Consider the following 13,428-nt stretch of genomic DNA (forward strand, 5'->3'; position numbering starts at 1 on the left):
ATCTCTTTCATATTTTGTCTGATTAAATTGTTCTTTGCATTGTAGCTGCTGGGAAGATCTATAAAAATAGATTGTTTGATGGTGTGAAGTCCCTCAAAGGTGAGGAAAAAGCAATTTGAGATTTAAGATTTAAAGTTTTTTTTTAGTTTTTTATTTTATTTCTCTCCCCTTTTTCCCCACCTGCACCCTGTTGTCCACTCTCTGTGTCCATTCACTGTGTGTTCTATGTCTGCTTGCATTCTTGTCAGGTGGCACCAGAAATCTGTGTCTCTCTTTGTTGCGTCATCTTGCTGCATCAGCTCTCCATGTGTGTGGCACTACTCTTGGGCGGGCTGTGCTTTTTTCGCACAGGGTGGTTTTCCTTGTGGGATGCACTCCTTGCACATGGGGTACCCCTACATGGGGGGCACCCCTGCATGGCATGGCACTCCTTGTGCACAGCAGCACTGAGCGTGAGCTAGCTTACCACATGGGCCAGGAGTCCCTGGGTTTGAACCCTGGACTTCCTATATGATAGGTGGATGCTCTAAAAGTTGAGCCACATCCGCTTCCCAAGATTTAAATTTATATCATTAGAATTTTAACCAAGTCACCCTTACTATGAATTATAGTTTAAATTTAGCATCTTTCATGTATTTTACTATATAATGTCCTGATTTCTTTCATGTTTGTAGGATGTCCCATACTCACTTATATTTATCAAAAATTAACACTCAAAGTATAATTTGGAAGTCAGATAGATACCACAAATGCATACATTATATATATATTTATATGTATACACATTTTATGTACAATCCCTCTTTGATTCTGTGTATGTATGTATATCTTACTATGCCTTTCATTTTCCTCAAATTAGGAAAAACTTTTTAGACAGTATTTTTTATCTAGTATTTCAGAGAATTGACTAAAAGCAAAGAATAAAATATAAATTTTGCTTATTATCAGGATTTGGCATTGATTTCTAATAGAATTAAATACATTAATACAGTTTCATATGTCCTCTAAATAGAACATCAGTTTTCTTTAGAAAAAACATAACCAAGTTCACAAGCTTGTGGCTGTGGGTTTTTCCCATCTTTCCTCAGTCCTTAGTACAGAAAAAGAGAAGGGAAAGGGGAGAACTAGGAAAAGAGGTAGAAACTCTGCCACTTGGTACTTACTAAACGGAGTCTTCTGCCTAAGATAGAATGCCCTCTGGAATTCCTGGGCCCTTTAAAAGTTTATTTGGGAGTTGTCCATGTTGCTGCCCATTTTATAACAAATTGCTATGTGTTTTTATCAGCTTAATTGAGTGTTACCTTAAAAATGGGGCACTGATTGCTAGAAGCTTGATTTGCCAGTCTCTCTGTAGTTCTATTTCCAAATCTGTCCCACAGGAATATCATATATATTCCAAATCCGTAGGTCTCCTGTTTTATAGTTTTTAGAATGAGTTTCTATATATATACTTCCAAACTCAACCATGCTTCAACTTCTTAACATTTTTTAGTTTAAGCCTCTAAACTTGAGAGGCTTTAACTCTAAAGCCTCTAATGAGGCTTTTTGTACTAGCTAGAAAGTAAACGATAAGTATATATTCTTAACTAGTACAAAAAGCTTCTAGTTTAAAATATTCATAAAAGTATCCTATACTCATAAACTATTTTCATTGCCTGGATAAACCAGATGTAAGAAAATTTCAAAGCTCCAATGGGAACCAGTTCTAGTTTTCTGGCAACTGAGGATTTTCCAAAACTCTCTCTCTACTAGGCATTCAATTTGTTGGCTTTAATCTCAGTTGTAAAACACCTTAATAAATTGTTTATACAAAAGTTTTAAGTTCTCTAATACAATGTTAAACTGAAGTTTGGAATTCATGTTTAAAAGGAATGAAAGTATTTCAGAGAAAAGGATTATATTTTCACTTCAACTTTTTCATTGTTTTAAAACATTTTAATATAATATGGAGCATTAATTTAATTGTAATATATATTTAATATTTAATCAGTTATCACTTTTTGTATCTCTTTCTTAAGGAGGGAAAGTTAAAAGAAGTAAAATGAATACTGCCCTAGAAAACATGGGGATCAAGCTCACAGAAAAGGAGCTTAAAAGTGTAGCAGATAACCTACCAGTTAATGGTGAGCAGTATTTATTTCTGTGCTGTTCTGCAGATTTCTTACTTGTGAACTGATATATGAAAATTTCAAAATATGGATTACATGAAGCTAAAGGAAGTATTGGCTGGTTTACAGTAGAACCTAAAGTAAAAAGGATATCCTGTTGAATTTTTTTAAATCCTAAATTATCAGTCTATTTCCCTGTTGATGCCTAGTTTTACAGAGAGGTCAACACACTTGTCCACCGAGGGAATATCAGCAGGTAGAATAAAAATTCTATTGATTAAGTTTAAAAGTGACCATTTATTCACTAAAACTTCTTTCTTGAACTATTCTTATCTAAAGGCATTTGCTGTTTTTGTTTCATATGCTCTCCCTTAGTGCTTTTATAAAGCTCGCTTTTTAACCATTGACTATTTGCTGAAGATATACATATTTAATCTTCCAGTCTTCTCTGGAAGATAATTATATCTTAAATCTTGTAAGACATCTGTATTCAATCACCTCAAACAGCTGTCCAAGTTTAACTTCCTTAGGATTACATATTCTACATCTTCTTAAATTGAGTCTTACTTTTGTCTCCCTTGTCACCCCACTCCAAAATCCCACACCTAATTAATTTATCCCGCCTCTTTAGACCACTAAATGTTTTTGTTTGTTTGTTTGTTTTCATGCTTTTTAAAATGTATTCAGTGTTTTACAATGTTTCAACTTTGACCAGGGAAGTCCCTTCTGATTGGCTCCTGTATCTTTTTTTTTTCAATTAAAGTTAATAGATCACAAAGAACATTACATTAAAAAACATAAGAAGTTCCCATATAACCCACTTCCCACCCCCACCCCCATCATTTTAGTAAATTGTATTTTTTGAAGACATATACATCTTTAAAAATGTTACATTAAAAAACATAAGAGGTTCCTGTATACCCCCCACCTTCCCACCCCACTCCTCCCACACCAACAACCTCCCCCGTCATTGTGGCACACTCTTCGCACTTGGTGAACACACCTAAATGTTTTTAATTCAATTCTACTTCTATATCTCTGTGTGTCTGCGCACATTTCTAGTTCTTTTAATCTCTGGCTTAGACTGCAAGCGCAGTCTCTCTGCCTATAATTATTTTACTTTTAAATCCATTCTACACATAATGGACAGAATGTTTCACATATGTGTAAATCTGATATCTACTTAGGGTTTTTTACTCTCTCACTGTCTTTTCTTCTTTTTCTACTTTCCTGGCTCTTCTCAAAATTTGAACTTCTTTAAGGCTGGTAATGAGAGTCCATAAGTGATAGTATCTACTTCTGTAGCGCTACATTCTATTTGTATGATAATGACCTACTAATATATATAAATCCCTAATGTCAAACTCTTTTTGGATCTTTATTTGGTTTTTCCATTACCTACTTACAACCCCTACTTGGACAGCTCACACAATCTCTGACTTAACTTGTTTAATTTCTGAACTCTTGATTTTCTACTAAAACTCATTCCTTCCCCATCTCCTTTCAAGACATCACCTCTGTAGTTTGTTTCTTTTGTCTTATGATGTCTTTATGTAACTTTGGTAAGAGGTTAACTCTGGCCTCACAGAATAAGTTAGGAAGTGTTCTCTCATCTTGTATTTTTTGGAATGGTTTGTGAAGTACTGGTGTTAATTCTTCTTTGTTTGTTAGAATTCACCAATAAAGCCATATGATCCAGGACTTTTCTATGTTGGAGGGTTTATGCCTACTGATCGAATCTTTTTACTTGCTTTAGGTCCACCAAGATTTTCTATTTTCTCTTTAGTCAGTTTCAGTAATTTGTGTCTTTCTAGAAATTTGTCCATTTCTTATAGGTTATCTAATTTGCTGGTGTACAATTCATTGTTCATAGTATTCTTTCAAAATCCTTTTTATTTCTGTAAGTTTAGTAATCATGTCCCCATTTTCATTTCTTTTTTTTTATTTTTAAAAATTAATAGATCACAAGGAATGTTACATTAAAAAACATAAAAAAACAAAAAACATAAGAGGTTCCCATGTAACCCACTCCCAACTCCCCATCCACATCATTTTGTAAATTGTATTTTTTTTAAGATATATATATCACAAAAAAATGTTACACTAAAAAATATGAAGTTCCTGTATACCCCTCACTCCTCCCGCACCAACAACCTCCCTCATCATTGCAGCACCCTCATCGCACTCAGTGAACACATTTTGGGGCACTGCTGCACTACACAGATAATAGTTTACACTGTAGTTCGCACTCTGTCCCAGTACATTCAGTGGGTTATGGCAGGATATATAAAGTCCAGCATCTGACCCTGCAATATCATTAAGGCAACTCAAAATCCCAAAAATGCCCCCACATCACATCTCTTCTACCCTTTCCCTGCCCTCAGCAACTACTGTAGCCACTTTCTCCACCTTGATGCTAAAATTTCTTCTATTACTCGTCATAATAGTTTTGTAGTAGAATATCAGTAAGTCCACTCTAGTCCATATTTTATTCCTCCATTCTGTGGGCCCTGGGGTGGTGATGTCCCCTCCACCTCTAGATCAAGAGGGGGCTTAGATTCCACATGGACGATGGATGCAGTTCCTCTGTTTACAGTTGTAGGCACTCTTGATTCCCTGATGTGGTGGTTGATCATCTTCACCTCCCTGTTAGCTGACCTGGGTAAAACCAATGAACCAGACAGTAGGAGTCACCACTCTGCTGAGGCTCAGGGCCCAACTGGCACTTTTACTGAAACTATGATTGGCGCTAGAGATGGTCCATATTCAGGAGACTTCAGTCCCATTTTCATTTCTGATTTTAGTTATTTGCATCTTATCTGTTATTTTCTTTGTGTGTCTACTTAAAGATTTGTCGATTTTTTTTATCTTTTCAAAGAACCAATGTTTAGTTTCATTGACCCTTTCCATTGTTTTTCTTTTTTAAATATAATTTTTATTTATTTTGAAAAGATACTTAGATTCCATAAAATGTTACATAAAAAATATAGGGGATTCCCATATGCCCCACTCCCCACACCTCCCACTTTTCCCACATTAACAACGTCTTTCAAAACTGTGGTACATTCATTGCAATTGGTGAACACATTTTGGAGTACTGCTGCACAGCATGGATTAGAGTTTACATTGTAATTTACACTCTCTCCCACTCCATTCTGTAGGTTATGGTAGGATATATAATGCCCTGTATCTGTCTTTGCAATGTCATTCAGGACAGTTCCAAGTCCCAAAAATGCCCCCATATTTAACCTCTTTTCCCCTCTCCCTGTCTTCAGCAACTCCAGTGGCCACTGTCTCAACATCAAAGATATAATTTCTTTCATTGCTAGAATCACAATAAGTCTATAGTAGAATACCAGTAAGTCCACTCTAGTCCATATTTTATTTCCCAATCCTGAGGATTCTGGCATGGTGATGCCCACTCTCCCTCTAATTGAGAGAGGGCTTCAGTCCCATATGGCTGATGGATGGAACTCTCTTGCTTGCAGTTATAGATTCTCTTGGTTCCTTGGTGTGGTAGTTGTCCATCCTCACCTCCTTGTTAGTTGACCTAGGTGAGTCCAATGATCTGGAGAGAAGGTAGTTGCAACTCCGCTGAGGCTCAGGGCCCAGCTGGCACATGGACAGCCCAGAGATTCAAGTCTCTCGGACATACACCTACAACTCCAGCACCAACTATAGGTTCAATAAAAGGAACAGAAGAGGCATGTGTAGAGAAGTCACATCTGAGTCCAATTATGTCACACTCGGGAGCACAAACTCCAAAGTAGGACCCACTGGCAAAGCACCAAACTCTGGAGCTATCTGCCATGACCATAGGACCCAGGTCTCTCTGTAGCCCTTGGGAGCCCCATTATTTATGATCATATTCACTTTGGCTGTCTATGAGGTCCTGCTGAGACATACATATGCATAACTTCTGGAATAATCTCCCAATTCACTTTGAAGTCTCTTAGCCATAAAACTCATTCATATTTAATATTTCCCCCTTTTGATCAAGATATTTTTTTAGATTCATCACTAGTCAGTGTTTGGTAGTAATCCTTTGATGCCAGGGAGGCTCATCCCTGGGAGCCATGTCCTGCAATGGGGGGAAGGTAATGCATTTATGTGTGAAGTTTGGTTAGAGAGTGGCCACATTTGAGTGACATGCAGGCTCTCAGGAGGTAACTCTAAGGCACCCTACAACACTAGGCTAAGCTGCAATTTCAAGAGCAAAAGGCTCATAAGCACAGTTGCCAATATCAAGGGCCAATCAATGGACCATTCCTTCTTCACTGATTATTGCCCCTGTTCTTTACATTGTTTTTCTATTCTCTATTTCATTTATCTCTGATCTAATCTTTATTATTTTCTTTCTTTTTGCTAACTTTGATGCATTTTGCTCTTCTTTTTCTAGTTCCTGTGGGTATAAAGATAGATTTTTTTACTTGAGGACTTTCTTCTTTTATAATTTAGGCATGGCTATAAATTTCCCTCTGAACTCTGCTTTCACTGATTCCCACAGGATCAGATATGTTGTGTTTTCATTTTAATTTTTCACTTAGTGTTTTCTAATCTTCCTTGTGGTTTCTTCTTTCACCCACTGGTTTAAGAATGTGTTGTTTAATTTCCACTTGTTTGTTAATTTTCCAGTTTCCATGTGTAATTGATTTCTATTTTAATTCCATACTGATCAGGGAAGACCCAGTTGTGTGATATAAATATTTTTTTAATTTGTTAAGACTTTTGTGACTTAATGTATAATCTATCATGTAGAATAGTACATATGTACTTGGGAAGAATATATATTCTCTTATTGAGTGTAGTAGTCTACATATGTCAATTATATTACTTGGTTTACAGTGTTATTCAAGACCTCTACTTCCTTTCTGATCTTTTGTCTGGATGATCTACCCATTATTTAAAATGATGTATTGAAGTCTCCAACTGTTATTGAAGAACTGTCCATTTCTCCCTTCAATTTGTCAAAATTTACTTCAGAAATTTGGGGGCTCTGTTATTAACTGCATATGTGTTTATATTAATTATACTTTTGAAGAATTGACTATCAATATAAAGTGTCTTTTGCTTCTTGTAACAGTTTTGACATCAAGTCTGCTTGCCAGAAATTACTACAGACACCCCAGCTCTCTATTGGTTACTATTTACCTAGGATATTTTTTATTTTTTTCCATCCATTCACATTCAATCCATTTATGTATTTGGATTTAAGATTAGAGTCTTGTAGACAACATATTTTTTGGGTCATGCTTTTTATGAATTCTCTCAATCTCAGCCTTTTGATTGGGGAGTTTAATACATTTACATGAAAATAGTTACCAATAAGGTAGGACTTACATCTACCATTTTACTTTATATTTTTATATGTCTTATAACTTTTTATGCCTCTCATTTCCTCCATTATTGTCTCCTTTGTATGTAGTTGCTATTTTGTTGCAAACCATTTTCAATCCCTTCTCATTTACTTTTGTGAATTTTTTTGTTTTTTTAATGATTACCATGGGAACTACAATTAACATCCTAAATCTATAAAAATCTAGTTTCATTGACACCAGCTTAACTTTAGTTGTATATGTTAAATGCTCCTATACCCCTCCATTCCACCTTTTTATGTTGTTCTTGTCACAAATTATGCCTTTACACATTGTGTGCCAAATAATATAGTTTTATAATTATTATCATTATTTTGTATTTAAAATCATGTTGGAAATTAAAAGTGAAGTTACAAACCAAAATTATAATAGTGCTTAAATTTGTTTTTTACCCTTATAGGTACTTATATTATGGATCTTTATATCTTTTTATGACTTTGAAATGCTGTCTAGTGTCCTTTCCTTTCAGCCTGAAGAACTCCCTTTAACATTTCTTGTAGGGCAGGTCTGGTAGTAGCAAACTCCTTCAGCTCTTGTTTATCTCAGAATATCTTAATTTATCCCTTATTTTTGAAGGACAGTTTTGTCAGGAATAAATTCATCATTGGTACTTTTTTCTTGTGGCACTTTAAATATGTACCCCACTGCCTTCTGGCCTCCATAGTTTCTGATGGGAAATTTGCTGTTAATCTTATTGAGAATACCTGGTACTTGACAAGTTACTTTTTACTTGCTTATTTCCTTATTCTCTTTTCACTCGTGGGATTCAACAGTATATAATTTGTCTTGATATGGATCTCTTTGAATTTATCCATTTGGGAGTTCATTGAGCCTCTTTGACATATAGATTCATGCTTTTCATCAGATTTGGAGGATTTCAGCCATTATTTCTTCAAATGTGCTTCCTGCCTTTCTCTCTGTCAATTCCTTGGACTTCCATAATATGTGTATTTGTATGCTTGATGGTATTCCACAAGTCCCTTAGGCTTCTTTCACTTTTCTTCATTCTTTTTTCTTTCTGCTTCTCAGACTGGATAATTTTAATTGTGCTATTTTCAAGTTTACTGATTTTTTTCTTCTGCCTGATCAATCTGTTGTTGAAACTCTCTAGTGATTTTGTTTCAATTATTGTACTTTTCAGCTCCAGAATTTTCATTTGGCACCATTTATAACTGCCATCTCTTTATTGGCATTCTCATTTTCCTGATTTCCTTTTAGATCTTTTATTATTATTATTAATTATTATTATTATTAAAATGTCTGTTTTTTGAGGTACATAGATCACAAAATATGTTATGGTAAAAAATATAAGAGGCTCCCACATACCCTACACCTCACCCCACCCACTCCCCCCATATCAAACCTCTTTCATCATTGTGGCATATTCATTGGGGGGGTATGGGGAGGGATAAGGGGACATGATTTATTCTGGGTACATCCATTCCATGCTGTACAAGGCTATGGGGTTGTATGAACAGGGTGTACTTGAGGCCCAGTTCATTAATCAGCAAGCAGGATGTTGATCTAAGGTTGTGGCTATCTGGTACATCAGGCCTTGCTGGTGTTAGCTCAAGCTCTATGTTACAGTTCTTTCTCTTAGGCTAGGGCAAGGGGTTTTATCACCACCACAAAGGATTATTGGTATGTCAACTTGCTTCAGGTAACCTCCGTTTCTTCTTTATAACTCCCTGAATAAAATGGAATCTCAAGCAAATCAAGATGACTAGTAAAATCATTTATCATTTCCATTTCACACTCCAAATGTGACCAATTTTGTTAGTAAAGCTATCATTGTAAAGTAATGACTTTAAATAGATTATAGTTTTCAATCTATTGCAACTTTTACCTTTATTGAAATTCAAATTGTAAATCGTTCACCAGTGCTATCTTCTTCAAGTTGGCTTCAGAATCTTTTTGACATACTACTAGCAATCCTTGATAGCTTCCTTGTTGTTTTCTTGCTATATGGTGTGACAGGTTGTTCTAGGATGAGTTGATACCAAACTCTAATTAGCTATTTTCCCAAAAATACCTGTTTTTTTGTTTTGTTTTGTTTTGTTTTGTGAGGAAGATATTTCAAAACCACAGTCTGGGCACATGGAATTCATAAACAATATTAGACTTAAATTTAATTTTATTTGATCAGTAAAGCAATTATCCATTTTGCCAAACAGAGAAAAGTTCTTCTTTCCATTCTTTTTTATACTCTGCTTTATAGATTGTAGTCATCATGCCAGACTTCCCAGTAATAAGATAGCATTGATCACACAACTATATGATTACACCAAATACCATTGATTGTACTTTGGATAAGCTGAATGCTTTATAAATATGTATCAATAAAATTGATTTGTTTAAAAAGATAGCATTAATATGCATTCTAATACTTTTTAGAAAAAAAAAGCTGTGCTCAGTTTCATATAGCTTAAGAAAGTATTAGCTTTAATACTTCCATATTTTAAGCAAATTAATTTATTATTTAAGTACAATCTACATTTATTCTTACTATTGTGGCCCTTAAATTTTTAATTGAGATATAATTCACATATCATAAAATTCATATTTAAAAGTGTGAAAGTCAGTGACTTTAGTATATTCACAAGATTATACAGTCCCACCACTAATTCCAGAACATTTGCCTCACCCCAAAAATACCTCATACCCATTAGTCATAACTCCCCATTTCCACTTCCCTGCCCAACCTCTGGCAACCTCTAATCTACTTTCTGTCTACAAATTTACCTATTCTGACATTTCATATAAATGTAGTCATATGATATGTGGCCTTTGTGTCTGGTCTTTTTCACATAACATAAGGTTTTCAAGGAAAATCCATGTTGTAGCATGTATCAATACTTCATTCCTTTTTATGTCTAAATAATATTCCATTGTATGGCTATATTACATGTTTTATTTATCCATTCATCAGTTGATGGACATTTGGTTTGTTTCCATTTGTTGGCTATTATAAGCAATGCTGTTATGTATAGTTGTGTACAAGTTTTTGTATAGACATATGTTTTCTATTGTTTTTCATTTTTCTTGGGTGTATTCCTTAGAGTAGAATTACTAGGTCATATGGTAACTACATTCAATCATTTGAGAAACTGTCAGATTGCTTTCCAAAATGCCAGAACCATTTTACGTTCCCACCAGCAATGTGCAAGGGCCCCAATTACTTCACATCCTCACCAATACTTGTTTCTGTGTGTATTTTTATTACCATCCTAATGGGCATAAAGTGGTATCACTTTGTGGTTTTGATTTGCATTTCTCTAATGACTAAGGATGTTGAGTATCTTTTCACATGCTTATTGGCTATTTTTATGTTTTCTTTAGAGAAATGTCTGTTCAAATCCTTTGAGCATTTTTAATGGGGTTATTTGTCTTTGTATTGTTGAGTTATGAGTTCTTTATATGTCCTGGATACTAAACCCATATCACATATACGATTTGCAAATATTTTCACTCATTATGTAGGTTGTCTTTTAACTTTCTTGATGGTGTCCTTTGAAGTACAAAAGTCCAATTTATTTTTTCTTTTGTCTTGTACTTTTAATGTCATTTCTTAGAATCCATTGTCATGATTACCTCTATGCTTTCTTATAAAAGTTCTATGATTTTATGTCTTATGTTTAGCTCTTAGTTCCATTCATGTTCATTTTTTGTATATGGTATAAGGTAGGAATTCAACTTGTCTTTTGTATGTGGATATCCATTTGTTCCAGCACCATTTGTTGAAAAGCTTTTTCCCCTGCATTGAATTGTCTTGGCACCCTTGTTGAAAATCTAAACTCTTGATTCTATTCCATTGATCTATATGCCTATCTTTCTGTTACTATCACACAGTCTTGATTAATATAGTTATATAGTAAGTTTTAAAATCAGGAATGTGAGTCCTCCAATTTGGTTCCAACTTGCTTATTCCTTTCCACAAGTGTTTTGGTGCTTCTGGGTCCCTTGAATTTCTCTACGAATTTTAGGACTAGCTTGCAAGTTACTGAAAAAAAAAAGGCGGTGGGGGGGGGCAGGGGGGCTAGCTGGAATTTTCATGAGGAGTATGCTTCATCTTTAAATCAATTTGGGAAGTATTTACAACCTAATAATAGTATTAAGTCTTCTAATCCATGTAAATGGGATTTTTTTTCATTTATTTAGAGCTTCCTTAATTTCTTTCATTTTATAGTTTTCAGTGTACATGTCTTAAAATTCTTTTCTCTGTGGATTAACTTTTGGTTTTGTGCTGAGAATTTCTTTCAGGAAAGATGTATGGGTAACATGTTTTCTGAAGTATTACATGTCTGAAAGGATGATTATTTAACTCTCACAATTGAATGCTGCTCTAACTGTTCAGAAAATTCTAGGGTCATAGCCATTTTTCCTAAAACATTAAAAACATTGCCTTATTGAAAAGTCATATCAATCTGATTCTTGTGCATTTGTACATAACTTTGTTCCTTTTTAGATAACCTATATTTTGCCCTCTGGAAGAGTATGGAGTTTTATTTTGTCTTTGGAGTTCCGAATTTATACGATGTGTTCGGATGTATTTTTATTGTAATTTATTGTTTTGATCTTTCTTCAGTAGAAATGTTCAACCTATGTTTTTGGCTCAAGGAATTCTTTTCCAATCATTTATTTCCTACCCTTGATTTTCTCTCCACTCTCTTCATAAGACATCTATTAGATGGATATTAAGCATCATGGGATTAATCTTCCATAATAAGTAATTTTCTCTCATATTTAACATTTCTTTGGCTCTTTGCTCTATGTTAAGGGAGATTAATGGCTTTACTTCTCTCACATTCCTGTCTAATCCATCAGCTAATCATATGTAATCTACATTTATCATATATATCATATATCCAGAGTCCAACCACTTACCACCTCTGTTATTACCACAGTGGTCTTTCCTAGCCTCCGAACTGATCTCTTTACTTCCATCCTTTCCCCCTAGAATCTATTCTTCACACAGCAACTAGAATGATCCTGTCATTGTTCTCTTCAGGATCTCCCAATGTTTATTCATATCTCTCAGAATAAAAGACAAAATACTTAGCATGACCCTGCCTACAAAGACCCCACACGATCTAGTCTTTCCTACCTCTCTGATATCATCTCAAATTTTCCACTTCACTAGTGTCACTTTGGTAATATTGGGCTTCTTGATATACCTACATTTCTCCCTCAAAGTCTTTGCACTAGCTATTCCCTCTGCCTGGCAATTTCCCCATATTTGCAAAAGGCTTATTTACTCATTTGAGGTGTGTGCTCAAATTATATTTATCAAAAAGACCTTCCCTGACCATTTCATTGAAAATAATCACCATTGCTAGTTAAACTCTGAAGCATTACTCTTATTTATTACTCTTCATAGCACTACTACCACTTCACACATTATATCTCTATTTGCTTACTGTTTGTGTGCTTCTCCTTCACACTCCCAAAATCTAAGCCCCTGAGCACAAGGGAGCTTGCTGTTTTATTCATTGCTGATTCCCTGTAATAGTGCTATAGCATCTAGCAGGTACTTAGTAAGTATTTGTTGAATGACTAGCTAAATTTTCTTCTTTGTCTTCTCAACTATAACTGTATTTTATAGTTGTCTCATTTTAGTAGTCAGTACTTCTATTGACTTTTTAATACAAAAAGGTTTGACAATTACATTTTTAAATTCCAATAACTTTTTATTTCTTGATTCCTTCTTAACAACCTCTTTTTGTTTTATAATGCAATAATTTCTCAAGAATTTCAGAAAGTGCTAATTAGGATTTCTTTTATTCCACAAATTATCCTTAATTTCCTCTGGTGTCAATTGTTCTGTCTGTTCAATTTGGTCTTTCTGGTTCTAATTATAGATTTTCAGCCAAACTTACAACTCTTTTGACAACATTTATAGCCCTATATATTGTACCTGTCTAGTGAATTACTCCCAGGCCTAAGTC

General features: G+C 34.6%; 1 protein-coding gene across 1 annotated transcript in view; it reads left to right on the top strand.

Moving 5' to 3' along the window:
* The window catches only part of LOC111760565 (uncharacterized), a 187,817-nt gene that overhangs the window by 138,472 nt on the left and 35,917 nt on the right, over nt 1-13,428 (top strand). The window contains exons 29-30 of the mRNA XM_071210908.1: nt 46-99; nt 2,019-2,123. Of these exons, the coding sequence (XP_071067009.1) occupies nt 46-99; nt 2,019-2,123 (159 nt within the window). The remainder of the gene's footprint in view (nt 1-45; nt 100-2,018; nt 2,124-13,428) is intronic.

The sequence above is a fragment of the Dasypus novemcinctus genome, chromosome 21, assembly GCF_030445035.2.
Source record: "Dasypus novemcinctus isolate mDasNov1 chromosome 21, mDasNov1.1.hap2, whole genome shotgun sequence".
NCBI lineage: Eukaryota > Metazoa > Chordata > Mammalia > Cingulata > Dasypodidae > Dasypus > Dasypus novemcinctus.